A 19,068-nucleotide genomic window follows, 5' to 3' on the forward strand; every position below is an offset into this window, starting at 1 on the left:
GCCAGTTGTCAGTTCCTTCTTTTAGTTTCTTTTTGGATTCTTCAGAAAACCGCCTGTTTGTTTTAGTTTGTGAACCATTTTGGAAATTAGTATATAAATACACTTATGAACTTCCTCTTCTACTACAGGAATCGAGACAATACCCTCACAGATCTGTGAGCCGACACTGAAGCTTAAAATAAAATATTTTTACAAGAAGAGGTTCAGAGCCATCTGACTTTTTCCCCACGCCTGGAGACTTAACAATGTGGACTAGTGACTTGGTTACGTTCACCTCACCTTCAAACCTCCCTGAAAAACTGTCCGTGGCTCTACAGCGTTTTTTCTTCTTGTTTCTTTTCTTGGCATTGGGGATGTCGATGGGCTGACTCGAAGGCATATCTGTCAACAAATATTGTGGTTTTTAAAGGAAGAAGAAAAGATAGAAGGACTACAGTAAGGATAACATTCAAACTTAGAAGCAATTAACACCCGACAATTATAGGCAAGCCAGATCTTGAAGACAACCTTATATTTTGCCCATAAACTAGGACATGGGGAGGAGCTTCTTTCTCAGGCTAGCATTTCTCACCAATTGCAAAAAGGGGAAGAGCCCCCCCCCTCGAGTGCAGCCTTAGCATCATTTGTAAAGATCTTAATTCAACCACATGTCCAAAGCTTATAGATGTCAGGTTTCATCAGCATTCACCACTGAGCCAAAGGGAAGTCCATTTGAATCAGATTAGATGGCCGTATGACCCCACACGCCAATTCCCAATACAGGTAGTCCTCGACTTAACAACCACAATTCAGCCCAGCCTTTTCGTTGCTGAGAGGCAGTTGTTAACTGAATTTCCCCCCTCCCGTTTTACACCCTTTCTTGCCGCAGTCATTAAGTGAATCACTCCAGGTTGTCAGTTAATAACACGGTTGTTAAGGGAATCTGGCTTCTCTGTTGACTTTGCTTCCCAGAAGGTCACGAAAGGGGATCACATGATCATGGGACACTGCAACTGTCCTAAATAGGAGCCAGTTGCCAAGCGTCTGGACTTTGATCAGCTGACCACGGGGATATCGCAACAGTTGAAAAGTGTGAGAAACAGTCAGATGTCACTTTTTTTCAGTCCCGTTGTGATTTCGAAAGGTCACTAAACAAACTCTTCTAAGTCAAGGATTACCTGTAGCCAGATTTCAACCCATTTCCCAGGGCTCAGAAGCAACTTGCTAGCTGTGAAAATACGCAATGATCCAATTTCTCCTCAATGGATTAAAACAGACTCACTTTGGAATGCAAAAAGCAGGAAAGAGACCCCAGTTCTTTCCTGAGACTTTTTTTTTTGGGGGGGGGGGAGGGAGGCATGGACCTTTGGGACTTGTATTTTGTTCACCACCCAGACTATGAATTTTATAAATGCATACATTCATCCCTAACAAGCCTTCATCCCAGGCTTGGCATTATACAGCTGCCAAGGCCACATCTGGCCCTTTGGCTGTCGTTATCCAACCTACATGAGTTGCTTTTATTTTAAAGGCGGCTGCTATTTCCCTCCCCCCCTCCAACTTACTTAGGTTTGCATCTGCATGCCTACACACCTTCACAGCTCAACTAGTCCAAGCCCTGCACAACGTTCCCAGTTTCCCAGGTGGTTCCCTGGAAAATTTAACTGCCCCACCTCTGCTTCACCCTGTCCCTCCCACTGCTTTTCCAAAGGCAAACGGAGCTCACCGGGCCGAGAGGAACATTCAAAACTGAAGACAGATTCCAGGTGAGTGGACTGAGAGAATTCCAGGTCGAAAGGATTCTGGCCCTGGTGAAATGGAAAGAAAAGAAAAGAAAAGAAAAAGGTGATATAAAAGTTTTTTTTTAAAAAAAATATCAGTTGAAATAGTGTTAGAAGAGCAAGCAATCTCCCTACAGGATTTTCTTTCTAAAACCCAGTTGGATCACAACCAAATCCAGTTGCTGGAAAAAGGCAAACGTAACTGCTGTCAGTCCGAGTTATGGTTTTCCAAAGCTGTCAAGGATGCTCTCTTGGCAAGTCGCTTGTTATGAACATGTAATAAAAGACCTGCAGCAGATCCCTGTGTATTTAAGAAAACCTACTCCACACACAGACACACACACACACTCTTCTAACAAGCCTGCATAGGCCAGGTGGGTATCGTGCATATTTAAATCATTTCACTGCAGGAAGAAGAGAATACTTTCATTTTCCTGTAAATCATTTTGCCTATTTTTCTGTTTATGATCTTAATGTCACCTAGTGGAGGCCTCTCTAGTGCAGACTCTACAAAGGAGGGAGAGCCTGTTCCATGGTGGGAGCCCGTTTACTCCAGGGAGGCTCAATCGATAAACCAGTGAGCATCAGTTGGGTGACAAGTGAAAACTTTTTCTATTTTCCCAGGCTTTTTACTTGGCTTTCAAGAGTATTTTAATCCATTTTTCTATGCCTGACATGCTGCTGGATTAGTTGATACAGCTAGTCCTTGACTTACGATCACAACGGAGCCCCAAATCTCCATTGCTAAACAAGGAAGTTATTAACTGACTTGTATCCCATTTTACTACCACAGTTGTTAAGCAAATCACTGCAAGTGTTAAATGAGTCATGAGATCCTTATGTGAGTCTGACTTCCCCCACTGACTTTGCTTGTCAGAAGCCAGCTGGGAAGGTTGAAAATGGTGCTCAGATGACTCTGGGAAACAGTGCAAATGTCATAAATAGAGCCCAGTTGCCAAGTGCCTTCATTTTGATCACATGACCCTGGAGAGGCTGCTACAGTTGTAACTCTGAAAAATGGACATAAGTCACTTTTCTTCAGTCCCACTGCAACCATTTAATGGTGACCAATCAAATGGTCGTAAGTCAAGGACTATCTGTACAGTGCTTTTATTTCACATTTTTTTTTATTTTACGGTGCATGCTTTTATTCAGATTGCATATTTAGCGTACTTAGTCATAAGTGATCAACAGTTTGAGCCACTGGGCAGTTTGAAAGCTTCAATTAAGACAGACACAATATTATAAAAGGACATTCTTGTGGACTAGTAACATGTTGGGGAATTGGATTGGTGTTTCTTTGATGGGAACCTTGACATACAAGCTATGTTCAAACATGTCAAAGAAAGAAAGAAAGAAATATAATGAGAAAGGGCCATTCCCAAAAGGTGGTCACTAGGAAGAAGACGAAGCTGTAGGGCAGAACAAGCCACAGGCTTGTCTAAACAAGCTGGAACACCTTCCTGCCAGCGTCCCAGAGCCATCCCAAAATGAGGAGAAGTTTTATTTAGGATAAATAAGCTTCAAGGAAATTTCCCAGGCACTTCCAAGGCCACTATCAAACATCAGGTGATTCATTTGGGGGAGGCAATTGGTGTTTGCTACACCCAAAACCCAGCATTTCCCAACTTGGCACTTTTCAGGTGTGCTGGGATTGCAACCCTTGGAATTCTGGCTGAGAATTTAAGTGGAGAACCCCAGAAGAGGGAAGGGCACCCCACCTACACATTCCACAGAAGCAGCTGGTAGAGTTTCTCTCCAACTTTTCTTTACATGTTTATATTTATTTATGAATGTATCAAATTTATATGGCTGCTCATCACAGAAAAAGTGACTCTGGGTGGGATATTAACAATTAACATATAAGAAGTCATTATTAGAATGTAAAAAAAACTCCCCTAAGACAGGGGTCTTCAAACTTGGCCCTTTTATGACTTGTGGACTTCAACTCCCAGAATTCCTCAGCCAGCCCTGCCAAGTTTGAAGACCCCTGCCCTAAGGCATAAAAGACAGTAGTAAATGTTAACCATGTACAGGCACTCCTCGACTTGCGATGACTGAGCCAACATTTCTGTTGCTAAGTGAGACATTTGTTAAAGGAGTTTTACCCCATTTGTTAGGTGAATCATTGCAGTTATTCAGTCACCAAAATGGTTGTTAAGTGAATCTGGCTTCCCCATTAACTTTGCTTTTCAGAAGGTCACAAAAGGGATCACATGATCTTGGGACGCTGCAACCGTTATAAATATAAGTCAGTTGCCAAGCTTCCGAATTTTGAGATCATGTGACCATGGGGATGCTGCAACGGTGGTAAGTGTGGAAAAATGGTCAAATATCACTTTTTTTCAGTGATGTTCTAACTTTAAACTGTCACTAAACAAAACGTTGAGGACTGACTGCAATGGAGCCACCGAAAGAGCTTACTGGTCCTCTGAAGCCCCCAAACTTGATGACATGCCAAGTCTGGAGGGACTTCAGGAATACTTGAATTAATACAGTTGAATTAATTTATTCAACTGGTAGATTTGTAAGCTGCCACACAAGACCTCAAGGTCATCTCTATTGCAGTGTTTGCCAACACTGGCCACAATGACGATGATGCGTGGACTTCAGCTGCCAGAATTCCCCAGGCAGAATTCTGGGAGTTGAAGTCCACACAGCTAGCTTCAAGTTTAAGTTTGAAAAACATTGCCTTAATTGCTTCAGCAGGCTAGTATCATTTCTGAGGGCAACGAGGAAAAATCAGTTTTGCCTAGCTGCATTTTTACACGGAAGGATTTTTATTTCAACTAACCCTTATCAGCATTTCCAAAAGGAAAAAAGAGCATAATTATTATGATTACTTTTGTGAGAAAGTACTGTATTGCTGGAATTGGTTATGTCTACTTTAATGAATGCAAGGCGATCAAACCGGTCAGTCCTAGAGGAGATCAACCCTGACTGCTCTTTAGAAGGCCAGATCCTGAAGCTAAAACTCAAATACTTTGACCACCTAATGAGAAGCAAGGACTCACTGGAGAAGAGCCTAATCCTGGGAAAGATTGAGGGCAAGAGAAGAAGGGGACGACAGAGAATGAGGTGGCTGGATGGAGTCACTGAAGCAGTAGGCGTGAGCCTAAATGGACTCCAGAAGATGGTAGAGGACAGGAAGGCCTGGAGGAACATTGTCCATAGGGTCGCGATGGGTCGGTCACGACTTTGCAACTAACAACAACAACTTTAATGAAAAGAAAATGTGACATGATGTGTTCCAGTATCTCAGGGGTTGCCACAAAGAAGAGGGAACTAACCTATTCTCCAAGGCAGGACAAGAAGAAATGGATGGAAACTAATAAAAGAGAGAAGCAACCTAGAACTAAGGAGAAATTTCTTTTTCTGTCTCTCTTTTTCTTTGTTTTTCTTTTGTGTCTTTTACTTACTTTTTAAGACGTGAAAATAGATTTAAATACTCTAAGGTAATTAACCTTGGGAAATTTTAACCAGTAAGAATGTTTTGAACACTGTAGGGAAAATACATTTAAACAAGAATTGTAAACAGGACTCATGATGAGGCAACCAAGAGGACCAGATAGGGAAAAAAAGCATGATATTGATGAGATTATTATTGGTAGAAATTTTAGAAAAATCTTTATATTTAATTGTTACCTATCAAACTAATAAGAATTGTAATAATTCAAGGTTGGCAAAGAGAATATTATTAGAAGAAGAGAAAATCAAGCAAAACTATTATGTGGACTTTGGAATACAGAAACTGATTGTTAGTGATTACTTTGTAAATAGAAGCCCAGACAACACGCTGTTTACTAAATTTCCTGACAGTTAGAACAATTAATCAGTGGAACAACCTACCTCCAGAAGTTGTGAATGCTCCAACACTGGAAGTTTTATTTAAGAGACTGGACAGACAACCATTTGTCTGAAATGGCATAGGGTTTCCTGCCTAAGCAGGGGGTTGGACTAGAACAGGGCTTTTCAACCAGTGGTACGGGTACCACCTGTGGTACATTGGCACCTGGCAGGTGGTACACCGCCATCCTAGAAAAGTGGTAGCGGGGGAAGGGAATGAGCTGAACCGGTGGCAGCATCGCACAAGCCTGAGCAAGAGATAGCTGGAGCTGCAGGGCTCAGCAGAAGCGCCAGGATCAGCACTTCTTCGGGGCTGTCAGGGCTCAGCGGAAGTGCCAGGATCAGCACCAGGCTCCAGCTGGAGATAGGCGCTAATCCTGGCGCTTCTGCTGAGCCCAGAAGAAGCGCCAATCAGCTGGAATGTTGCAGCATCTCCAGGGTCTTGTGATTTACATTCAGATGCTTGGCAACTGATTCATATTTATGACGCTCACAGTGTCCCAGGGTCATGTGAAGTGATCAAAACCTGCTGCAACCACCCAGCAGAGGGGGGGGAATAAAAACCAAACACCCCCCCACCCCTGCTGCCAATCCTCAACAGAAATGCTCACAACAGTGAAAACCAGGCAGGCAGGCAGGTGTCTTGCTCGGCTGTGGCTTAGGGGGCACTTTTTTCACTGCCATTGTAACTTTGAACAGTCACTAAGCGAACTGTTGTAAGTCAAGGACTACTTGTACTTCATTACTTTTTCCCCTTTTTGGGGGGGTCATCAAGTTTTTGACACCGCTAGGCGACTGGTGGTACTCGGATGTTCCTGTATCCTAAAAGTGGTATAATGTGTGAAAAGTTTGTAAAGCCCTGGACTAAAAGAATATGATGGCCTGATGGGATGGGGTTGGGTTTTATTAATCTGTTTTAACCTATTTTTTAATGTGTTTTAACTTATTCATGGGCAGGCTCAGCTAATCTCAATGTACACATGTTGTACTTTGACAATAAAGGTTTATTATTATTTATTATCTTGTTTAATCGTTTTTAATTTTTGTATCTTGTTTTTTAATATGTATTGCCCTGTTCACCGCCCTGAATCCTTCGGGAGAAGGGCGGTATACAAATAAAATTAATAAATAATAAATAATTTATTCAATGGATTGAAGAGCTGATGACACTTGCTACCTACAAGTGGACTGCCTACAGATGTAGATTTTGCTATTGATAAATATAAGGAAATATAGGACTCATTTATAAGCATGATAGTCATATAAATGCAATAAAAAACATACTTGTTTATATTCAATAATTGTTTATAGAATTGTAACTACAGCAACACATTGTTCTCTGTATCTTGTTTTTGCTTTTGTTTTTTCAGCACTTGTATATTTTTTTGAAAATGTATATATTTTGGTATTTTGATTTTTTGCTTATTATTTTAAAAGCAAAAAATTAATATACAGGTAGTCCTCGACTTTCAACCATAATTGAGCCCAAAATTTATGTTGTTAAGTGAGACATTTTGTTAAGTGGATTTTGCCCCAATTTACAACCACTCTTGCTACAGTTGTTAAGTGAATCACTGCAGTTGTTAAGTTAGTAACACGGTTGTTAAGCAAACCTGGCTTCCCCATTGATTTACTTGTCAGAAGATCACAAGAGGATCACATGATCTTGGGACACTGCAACAGCCAACCATCTGAATTTTGATCACGTGACCATGGGAATGCTTCAGTGGTTGTGTGAAAATGGTCATAAGTGTGAAAAAATGGTCATAAGTCATTTTTTCCAGTGCCATTGTAATTTTGAATGGTCACTAAACAAACAGTTGTAAGTCGAGGACTACCTGTTTTAAAAAGAATTGTACTCCAGTCATATACAAACAGGAGGAAACATCTCATTAATTTTGTCAATAAAAGGGACTCCTTGAGCGGCACAAACAATTCTGTAAATCACACAGTCATCTCTTCATTACTGCCTCTAATACAGCTAAGAGTTAATAAGAGCTGACAGGAGAACTAGCCACCACATTTTAAGAGCCTTTCATATATTGTTGCCCAATGTTCACACAAAGCTGAAAAAGGACACACTAACCTTATCCCAGTCTGACTCAAAAATCTATGTAAAAAGTTGTGGAAGTGCGTAAGAACAAGTATGGCACTGCCAGTTCAGTAAGTTTTCCTGTCAATAAATAAACGTAGACTCGGAACCTACATACAAACAAACATTCTTACAAAATCTGCCTCTGAGGTGAGGCAGAACTGCGCAGAAAAAATAAAAACTCAACGAACTAATAGGTTCGTTGATGAGGACACCAGCCCAGACTTAGCAGTATCAGATAGTCAGACACACTTGGGAACTATTGCTTCACTATCTAGAAATTTCATATGTGCTTTCACAGGCCTGCGCACACACAGAGCACACAAGAGATTTGCATGAGCACCACTAAGCCAGGAGAAAATGCTGACCAGAACAGTCCACAAATCCCATAATGCTTTGCTTGGGGATTAAAATAATTATTACAGAAGATAAAACAGAAACCAAGACAGTACCAGGAAGGGGAGTGTTTAGAAGGCCCTGGGTGTATTAAAATATAAAATTAGAAAAAGCTCTTGCCATGTCTTATGGGAGAAGCAGGAGACATTCTTCACATTAGAGAGAAACAAGATTCAGAAGTAAACATTGAGGCCAGGGGATATGATATGCAGCACATCGTGTTCTTGGGCAAACCCCCATGCAAAATTACATGTCACAATTGCAGCCGTGGCTTGATCGCTTCTTACCGCTTTTTAATCCAGTATGCACAAACTGCTCTAAACCTGGGGCAGCCAACCTTAGCAACTTTCAAGACTTGTGGACTTCAAGTCCCAGAATTCCCCAGCCACCATAAAGGTTGGCAGCTCCTGCTTTAAATGTTCAGCCATCACACTGCAATTGTGAGGCTCTGCTTAGCCTCCTGGTATAGCCTCAGACCTCACTTGGGACTTTCCTCTTCTTTTTTTTTTTTACAAAAGACCTAGAGTAAGTCCTACTACCCTCTGGTGGTCCCATGTGTCCAGAAAATATTTCTGGGTGGTTGTTTTTTTCTCTTTTCCTAGCATCCGCTTTTCTCCTGCAGGAAAAGCTAGGCCCAACATTGCAGAACGCAAAGAGAGCTTACATAACATTCTGGCTCCACCCACCCCTTCCAGGGCCTCGCTGGCATCCAAACCACAAGGTACAACAGAAGTTACATCAACACAAGTAGTTAAAAAAAAAAAGTGTGGACACCCACAGGGAGGCAAACAGCAGCACCAGGACACACACACAAATGTAAGCCCGTCCATTCATTTGGGAACTCCCAGCCCCCCACCCCTCCCAGTCTTTTCCTTCCAGCTGCTCTCCACCACAACGCACTCATAAACCCACACTGCCGTTTGGTTCCACGCCAGGAAGCTGTGCTGTTTAAACAAAAACAGAAAAACGACTGCACCCGACAGGAATTTTGCAGCAAAATTCCCCCACCCCTGAAAACACAGAGATGCACACATACACCACAACCAATGCACCGAAGTATCTACCTTGATTGGCTCTTTAAAAAAAAAACCACCCAACAACACAACAGTGCTAAATTAAGGTTAGTAAAAAAACAGGTTGGTAATACCCACAAGGCAACTGGAGCAATTATAAACCTGATGGAAAAACACCAGCAAGAAATTCAAGTTACTGCCCAAAATGTTCAGTGCAGCCAACCCAAACCAAATTCCGTGATCAAATTTACAGTCCAGAGTGAAGGGAATGGGTATTATATAATGCAGATTTAATTTGCAAAAAGGACTTCAGGAGAACAAGCCACTCATTCAGCAAAGACTTTGGAGAAAGAGGAGGAAAAATGCAAACAGACTGCGTGTGTTCATGAATACCCCAAATTTGCAAGGAAGGAAAAAAACAGATTTGGTTCTTCCAGAATCAAGATTCCAATTCTGAATTAATTACCTGCCTCTGTGGCATGAAGCTATTTGCTTTTTTTTGTGGAGTAATGGGATATGAAAATAAATATTCATTGTACCCTTTTTCCTACACATCAGTTAACTCTGCAACTCCTGCCTCTTTTTATTCTCTTGCTAAGGTAAAGGTTCCCCCGCACATGTGTGCTAGTCATTTCCAACTCTAGGGGCCGGTGCTCATCTCCAAAGAGGTCATGTGGCCGGCATGACTAGACGCCAAAGGCGCACAGAACGCTGTTACCTTCCCACCGTAGTGGTCCCTATTTTTCTACTTGCATTTTTACATGCTTTCGAACTGCTAGGTTGGCAGAAACTGGAACGAGTAACAGGCGCTCACTCTGTTACGCGGCACTCGGGATTCGACCCGCCAAAATGCTGACCATCTGATCGACAAGCTCAGTGTCCTAACCCACTGAGCCACCGCGTCCCTTATTCTCTTGCTAGATAGGCTAAAATTGATCGAAACCTTACAATAATGCTAAGGGTTTGAACCTGGATCTCCTTAATGGTGAAATGATAAATTAAGACGACATTGTTTCCTTTAAGGAGTATTAGTGTCCTATACCATCTATTTATTTATTTGCTGAAAGGCTATGGACCAAAAGAGGGGGAAATGTATTTGAATTCAGGTATGGAGTGTGTTACTTTCTCAGTTACTTCTAGCTAGTTGTGCTTTGAATTTGGACTCGGAGCGCATGACAAATTCTCATTCAACCATAATATTCCCAGGGCATAAACCTTACGTAAGCCCTGGCTAGGTCTTCATGGTTTCTACTGGTTGAAAAAGCCACAGCAGCTGAGTTTTACTACACAGTTAGCTAGGGCCCAACAAACTTACTTCACTTTCACTGTTCTCTGTCTCTCAAACATCTCTGTAGACTACCTCACAAGGCTGTGAGAGTAAAAGGCAGTCTTCATGGAATAAACTACAATAGAGAGCAAAATTCACAAGCCCTTCCTAAGCAAGGGAGTTTGAACCCTAACTAGCAGCAGGAGTTTAAGCTAAACTAGGATCTTGAAACTTAATGCCAGAGCATTATTGCTTAATTACTTAATAAGTACCAACAACATCTAAAATGGCCTATTCAATGAAACCTTAATCTAAGGTAGGCTTTGTCCACCTTACCAACTTTTAACATGCGTGGACTTCAACTCTCAGAATTCCCTGGCCAGAATTCTGGGAATTGAAGTCCATGCATCTTAAAGTTGTCAAGGTTGAGAAATTGTGTTTTAAGAGGAAACAGGTTGTCTGAGTATCCACAAAACCAGCACTAGTAGTTACACTGCAAACATCATTTGGAGAACTTGGAGAACCTGGGATGAAGGGTGACTTATCCTATTGTCACATCACAATTACCAAATAGAATTAAATCTCTCTATATCCTCCAATTACAGTTATAGTAGTAAACCAGTATACTGTATATATTGCATAGTATATACAGTAAACCTGGATGGTCTGTTACTACATGCCTACAATCAAAGGAACATTATCTGGACTCTAGGAAGGTTTGTGCAAATTGAGCCCCCATGCTCAATTCTTAACAGTCATCTATTGTTCAGAAGTGCCCCATCAAGTTGAAATCACACAAAAAAGCCCAGGTGGCAGCCATTTTAACCTGTGTGTCAGCTTGCAAACAAATGTCCCAAAGAACAGAATAGAATTCTTTATTGGCCAAGTCAGTGTGATTGAACTCACAAGGAATTTGTCTCAGGTGCATAAGGTCTCAGTGTACATACAAGCAACAAGTGATAAATCATGATCATAAAATACAGTAATCATAAATCTTAAGATACAACACTCAATGATACAAAGAGAAAAGGCATTCCAAGTACAATTATGCACCTTCTAGTTCAGCTTGTGATGAAGACAAGCAATTATCCAGCTTTCAAGGAGGGCAAACCCAACTTAACCCACAGAAGCTTCTATTAAAAAGTAGAGACCAGCCCAACTGCCCTACATCAGTGCCCAACAGTGCCAGCCCACGCATGCTGCCAACCAGGATGCCAACATCCCATAATTAGGAGGAGCCATCAGCCAGCAAAAGATGAACAGGGACTGACAGGAAAGAGGAGAAATCCTCATAGGCTGAACCCTGTGCTTTGAGCAGAGTGCTGACTGTCATCCCTGGAGGGTAGAATACATAAACAGGACAGGTTTTGAACTGGCTGGCTGTGAGGCTCTCTCAGGCTCAGTTACTCCACCTGTATAATGGGAACTAGGCAGCTAGCAGCAAATTGGAAGAGACAGGCTGGCAAGCCCACAATTGCACTGTTGCAATTTCTGTTCTCCAAAAGCCACCAGGCACAAACTATGCACATCACCCCTATAAATAACTTGAATTTCTACCTGACAGTATAGGAGCACAGAATAAATGAATAAATGCTAATTATTTTCACACAAGGTTTCCATTACTTTACTGACTTATTTTGCCAGACATACCCCTCTTTCGTATCCCCCAAGAAGGGGGCCTTCAACCTGCATTCTTCAAACCCTATTGGTGTTTTTTTAGCTACCCACATAGCATTAGTATATCCCTGAATCTTCAGGCATGTTTGGACATGTCAGCAATAAGATTTCTTTACATCACTCAAAAGAACTAGAAGCTTATTTTTACATTGCGCGGGGGGGGGGGGAGACAGAATTTCAAACCACAGTTACTCCAACGAAGAAAGAGGTAAGGGGCTCTTTGTAAAATGAATGAAAAATTGGAGATGAACAATTGCAAATTATCATTTTTTTAAAAAACAGGTGAGCTTGCTGGCATTACAAACATGCCTCTTGGGTCTCTCTGAAAAGTCAGAGGTTGCAATACCCACTTTAGGGCTAAATCTGCAAATCACAGCCTAGGACAGACATGTCAAACACAAGGCCCGGGGGCCAGATCCGGCCCGCAAAGTGGTTTCATGCGGCCCGCGAAGCCATCCTGGAAACAGTGAGGGAACGGCCCCCACTGCCTTGGCCCTGGCCCAGAGACCCTCCTTCTGCCAGAGACCCTCAGATCTGTCCCACTCCCGCCCGGGCCCCCCATAGGCACCCTCGATGTGAACGATGTAGAGCTGGCCATGCCCACCCAGTAGGCCATACACACTCTAGCCACGCCCACCCAGTGGGCCACGCCCACCCAGTAGGCCATACCCACCTGGCCCCCTGAGGGCAACCGCAATGCTGATGCCGCCCTCAATGAAATTGAGTTTGACACCCCTGGCCTAGGATGACACTTAGTCAAGCTTTCTCAAAAGCAAGACAAACAAGGATATATATATATCCTCTTTAAAATCCAAGCCAGGTTTTTTTTCTTGTTGAATCCAGAAAAGGCACAATGAAACTACTGCTATGGAAAAACATAAATTAAACTGATTTGTAGCCAAAATTATAATCTCTAAACACACATGTTGAGAACAAATGTTAAACAGTTAGTTGTGTTCATGTAGCAAACTAAGCCAGAGTTGATTAACTGCACTGTACTAACTACACATGGCTAAAATCACATTTATTAACCCACACACCAGGGTTTACAAAGCTTGCTGTGTTGGTAACACAACAGCATAATTACTGATAAGCAAACCACACTATGTTTTAGCTGAATGTGTGAATCCAACCTGCATCGTCCTAAACATACTTTTTTCTTCTTCTATTCAACACCTACAGAAGCCTTTATTGTATTTTGCTTTAAAATCTGCAATTTACTTTCTCAACACTGTTGTTCCTTAACTTTCTCTATTCCTGCCCCTCCCTACAAACTTATTTCTCATTAAAGTAAAATATATACTTGGAAGTCAGGGCTTACTCGGTTCACAAATAACAGCTTTTGATACAGCACATTGAACTGGGGTTTGGAAACCATGATTAATAGCACAGAACTTGTCTTATGCATGGTTAACCAAACTAGGAATTAGTCTAATTTTCTTAAACAGTGCCATTCTAAATTTCAACAATCATTTGATATATATACCAAACCTGATCACAGGAAATTCTGAACATCAATGTCTAAGATAGCATTGGAAGATTACAAATTGGGATAGACCTGTATTTCTGAATATTGGCAATTTGAAAATGTATGGACTTCAACACTCAGAATTCCCCAGCCAGCATGGGAGTTGAGGTTCACAAGTCTAAGCTGCCAAGATTGAGAAATACTGGGATAGACTGTGCTATGTAAATAATACACTGTACCACCTTTGGCACCAGGTATTTGCAAAGTATTGGCAAGAACAAGAATAGGTAAGAGGGTAAAATGGTGGTGTAGTAGGGATGATACCACTCTAATGGCAGAAAGTGAAGAAGAACTAAACAGCCTCTTGTTGCGGGTAAAGAAGGAGAGTGCAAAAGTTGGGTTGAAACTAAACATTAAGAAAACTAAGATCATGGCATCCGGCCGTCTCAATTCCTGGTAAATAGATGGGGAAGAAATGGAGGTAGTGACAGATTTTATTTTCCTGGGCTCTAAGATCACCGCAGACTGGGACTGTAGCCAAGAAATTAAAAGATGCTTGCTCCTGGGGAGGAAAGCCATGACAAATCTAGACAGCACACTAAAAAGCAGAGACATCACCCTGTCAACAAAAGTGCGTATAGTCAAGGCTATGGTCTTCCCATTTGCAATGTATGGCAATGAAAGTTGGACCATAAGAAAGGCCAAAGAATTGAGCTACGGTGCTGGAGAAGACTCCTGAGAGTCCCTTGGACTGCAAGGCGATCAAACCGGTCAGTCCTAGAGGAGATCAACCCTGACTGCTCTTTAGAAGGCCAGATCCTGAAGCTAAAACTCAAATACTTTGGCCACCTAATGAGAAGGAAGGACTCACTGGAGAAGAGTCTAATGCTGGGAAAGATTGAGGGCAAGAGAAGAAGGGGATGACAGAGAATGAGGTGGCTGGATGGAGTCACTGAAGCAGGAGGCGTGAGCTTAAATGGACTCCAGAGGATGGTAGAGGACAGGAAGGCCTGGAGGAACATTGTCCATAGGGTCACGATGGGTCGGACACGACTTTGCAGCTAACAACAACAAGGGATTTAATGATTCATATCCATGATCTGATTTTACGAGCATGTAACACCAAGACTACAGGCAGTCCTTGATTTACAACAGTTCATTTAGTGACTGTTCAAAGTTACAACAGCACTGAAAAAATGATTTATGACCATTTTCCACTTATGACCATTGCAGCATCGCCATGGTCACATGATCAAAATTCAGATGCTTGGCAACTGGTTCCTATTTACGGCAGCCGCAGTGTTCCAGGTTCATGTGATCCACTTTTGCAACCTTCTGACAAGCAAAGTCAATGGGGAAGCCAGATTCACTTAACTACTGTGATACCAACTTAACAACTGCAATGATTCACTTAACTGTGGCAAGAAAAGTTGTAAAATGGGGCAAAACTCACTTAACAAATGAGCAACATAAATCTGGGCCTCAATTGTGGTCATAAGTCAAGGACTATCTGCATTTGGGAATCCTGACCATTCCCTTTCTTCCCTAAGTGTCACATTGCCAAATTCAGTACCACTTCAAATGTAAAGTGACAGAACACAAACTTTCTACAAAACCAAGAAACCTTGAGTACCAACAAGACTGAATAGGGAAGGTGTCCATTAAAATGTATTTTACAAAAAATTACAAATGTTCCAGTGGAAACAGAGCCTATTCAGTAGTTACAAAATAGGCTACAACAGGATGGAGAACATCAGGAAATTTGGAGAAATGGATCACTTGCAACATTTTGCAGAAACACCTGTAAACTTCTACCTGTTGTAAATGTTTTAGGAAGTATTATGTATTCCCAAGGGACAGCAACCTCACTTCTTCAGAAATTAACTCTTTGGTGTGACTCAGAAACTTGCAAGCACAACCAACAAAAGTTCAGCTTTTCCCCCACTTCCTCTTTTATTGACAACTAAACCCCATGGCTCATTTTTACAACCAAAAGCAAAGTAGCAAAGATTAAAAACAAAAGGAATTCATCTGCTTTTATATCATTTTTTAAAAAAATGAAATAGTCACAACTGTACCTTAAAAGAACGATGGAAGCCTTGAAGCTCAGTTTTCTTCTGCACCATCTTGAGATTTTAAAAATGCAGGAATATTCCAAATAAAGAGAATGGGAGAAAAATAGTAAAAGAAACAAGGAAGGGTGGAGAGAGAGAGAAAAATTTGGATGAAGCTAGTCCGGATTGGTTGAAAAAGACCCTGGAAGAGAGGAGGGGAAAAAAATAGAGAAATGTCAGGATTCATTGAACAATTTTGGCTGGATTAAAACAGCTGCTAAAAGAATGATCAGACTAACCAAAACACGACAGTGAAACATATCAAGTCTATAAACACACAGAGGACAAATTAGAGCTAGAAAGAGACCCCGAAAAAGGCACACCCCAACAAACACACAAGACACACACTCAATCACAACCCTGCTGTTTTTTAGGGGTGAGAGTTACAATGGAAGCTACACAGATGTTTCCTAATGTGCATAGCTAAGAGGCACTTTACTCTGCAAAAAACCATCATTTATTTATTTATTTATTTATTATTTATTTATTTATTATTTATTTATTTATTTGGTTTGTATACCGCCCTATTCCCAAAGGACTCAGGGCGGTTTACAAGGCAAAATTTAAAAACAATCCAATATAAAATTAAAATAAATTAAAATAAATTAAATTAAGTCTAGCCACAAAAATTAAATCACAATTTAAAAACATTAAACCCCTCAGTCCAGACCAGTCCTATTACCAAATGTAATAGGAGACATCCAAATCCCCCACCTCAAAAACAATTTTCATCTGATCTGTTGGACCCAGGGCCCTTTTTTTTTTAATACATAGGAAAGTAGATGGAAGGGGGTGTGAGTAGGTTTTCGTATTCCTTTGTGTAGCAATGCACCCAATGGGAGATTTATTTTTTTTGGTTCCTTTAGTAGATCTGCAATGTTATTGTACAGTATTATTCAAGCAAATTTAGACGGCAGGGGCTGGGAGAAAGGGGACATCCTAAAAGAAGGGGGCGTGTACAATATACACACCTCTTTTTTAATTTACAAAATGAACGTCGGAAAAATACATCCACCGATTTTGTAAAATAATAATTATTTTTTTTAAAAAAAAGACAATATCCCAAAGGCTATATAGGAGTACATACGGTCACATAGGTAGCATAATCTGGAAAGGGAGAAATCCGTAAATTTTCCGGGAGGAGGGGTAGTCGCAAAGTCTAGAAAACCAAACTGCTCCAATTCCCCCCCCCCTTTTCTGCATCAGCAATAGGGCGATCTTTGGCTGTAGTAGACCCATAACCCCCGATTTCCAATGGGAGTGGGCTTTTTTTTGCAATAATGCATTTTCTTTTAAATCCAAGTATACCCCCCCCCCAATCTCCTCCTCCGCGCATATATCCTACCGTAGATGAAAGGGGGCGTGATCACTCTCATTTTCTATTATATACTTAAGTGAAAGGGGGGAATACCCGGCATGATAACGAGAACTAGAGGTGGGGGGACACACATACGCTCCCCCAAATCTCAGGCTCGTAAGAAAATCAATTTCTAGCTATGAATGTCGCCTAAGAAGATGGGACGCGAGACAGAAAGCAAGGGAGCCTCCAGCGCCGTCCTTTTGCAAAAGACCTTCATTATTCCCCCAGGAAATGATGGAGGGGGTGAAAGAGAACCTCTTCAGTGCTAAATAATCGGGGGAGGGGGGCACGAAACCAGCCTGCCTCTCTTCCACACGGCGAGCTCCCCCCCCGTTTGCAAGACTCAAAACGCACCGAGAAACCCAGCTTTTTTCTTTCTTTCTTTGCAACGCTACGAAATTTGCCACCGCATAAAAGGAGGGGGGGGCGGCGGAAGAGTTGCGCGAGCGGTAGGTTGAGTTGAGGGGTGTTTTGTTTTTGTTTTGTTTTTTTGAAGGGGGGGGAACCCATTCTCGCCCTCCCCCCCGTTTCCGTGCAAGAATTATCTTCGGAATGCAGCTTTTTTTTTTTTTTAAAAAGGGAAAGCCGCGCAGTTGCTTTTGCCAAAACCATTTAATCTATTTTAATTTATACTATTTTTTTATCATATTTTATGTTGCCCTGTAAAACCGCCCTGAGTCCTTCGGGAATAGGGCGGTATAAAAATTTAATTAAATAAATAAATAAATAAATAAATAAATAAATAAATAAATAAATAAATAAAAGCGGCGTTGCAAGGATGAGGTCGGAAGATGCAGATTTTTTAGCCAGCCGTCTCTCGGGCCCCCTTCGCGCCCGCCTGCCTCTCCCACCCACCCACCCAGACACCCCCTCCGTCCCGTCCGGCTTGCCTACCGAGCTCGGGCCCCGCAGCGCTGGCGCCACTGCTGATGGAAAGGCACCCGGCCTCTGGCGGCTCCAAGACACGGGAAGGGAGGTTCCGCGGCGGGGGCGCCTGGAGCTCGGCTTATATATAGGCAGCGGCGGGGAGGGCCGCTTGCATCAGCTGAGCCGCTCGCCTATTCAGCCGAGCCAGGCGGCGAGGCGGAGCCGACCGCGGAACCCGTGCAACGCCTCCTCCTCCGCCGCTTCTTCTCCTCCTCCTCTCTTCCCCCTCTCCTCCTCCTCCGGGAGAAAAGCCAGCCAGAGACAAAGGACTTCCGAGCATGTGCAGAGTGGCTTCGGCCCAGCCTGCGCATCTCCCCCCGCCCCCCAGCGCAGGGAAAGAGAGCCGCGTCAAATAAAGCCGATTAAACTTTCAAGCAGGCGCACAACGGAGCGTTTCTTTCATCGCCCGACTTGCCCGTTCAGCCGAATAAGCGGGGTGTATATAGAGTAGTTCTCGAGCATGTGCAGAGCGCTTCTGTCCTTCTCGTAACTACCGCCTTTTTTCTGCAGAAAGGGAAGGAAAGGGGCGGGGGGAGACAACGAGTAACTGAGTAACTGTTATGGTTTGTTTGCCAAGATAAACATGCTCCCTTCCTTACACCCGCATCCTGCTTTCGCGGGTGTGGGTGCGTGTGTGCACGTGTAGCGCCTCTGGCGTCTTCACACGACGCATTAAAGCCCTGGAACGTTTTGCCGCGGCTTTGTGGAATTGCTAACGCTTGGTTGGGATTTGCGCCAAGAGGCAAAGCAGGGGTCCTATTTAGCACGGATTGTCCTTTTATTTTTATTCCATTTATATCCCGCCCTTCTCCGAAGACTCAGGGCGGCTTACAAGCTTAGCAGTAGCCTTCATTCTATGTATATGCCTGCTTATTAGGGCTTTCATACACCCCCCAAGCGGCATCATTACAAAGTCAGCTTAATTGCCCCCAACAATCTGGGTCCTCATTTTACCTACCTGGGAAGGATGGAAGGCTGAGTCAACCTTGAGCCTGGTGGGACTCGAACCTGCACTAATGGCAGGCAGCTGGTGTTACTTAAGGAGGCATTAGCCCACTGCTCCACCAAGGCTCCTTTTGCAAAGAAAACCAGCCTCGCATTACAGTATATTGTTTTATCTGAAACGGGCAGCATTGATTCCCCCCCCC

The 19,068-nt window shown here is 42.6% G+C and overlaps 1 protein-coding gene across 1 annotated transcript in view; it reads right to left on the reverse strand.

Moving 5' to 3' along the window:
- MKNK2 (MAPK interacting serine/threonine kinase 2) overlaps window positions 1–17,971 on the reverse strand; it is a 53,892-nt gene extending 35,921 nt beyond the window's left edge. The window contains exons 1-4 of the mRNA XM_083349905.1: window positions 17,888–17,971; window positions 15,598–15,775; window positions 1,706–1,787; window positions 280–381 (exon numbers count right to left, since the gene is read on the reverse strand). Of these exons, the coding sequence (XP_083206031.1) occupies window positions 280–381; window positions 1,706–1,787; window positions 15,598–15,645 (232 nt within the window). The 5' untranslated portion in view covers window positions 15,646–15,775; window positions 17,888–17,971. The remainder of the gene's footprint in view (window positions 1–279; window positions 382–1,705; window positions 1,788–15,597; window positions 15,776–17,887) is intronic.
- Window positions 17,972–19,068: the final 1,097 nt, after the last annotated feature.

Source organism: Vipera ursinii (genome assembly GCF_947247035.1).
Source record: "Vipera ursinii genome assembly, chromosome: 1".
Classification (NCBI taxonomy): Eukaryota; Metazoa; Chordata; class Lepidosauria; order Squamata; family Viperidae; genus Vipera; species Vipera ursinii.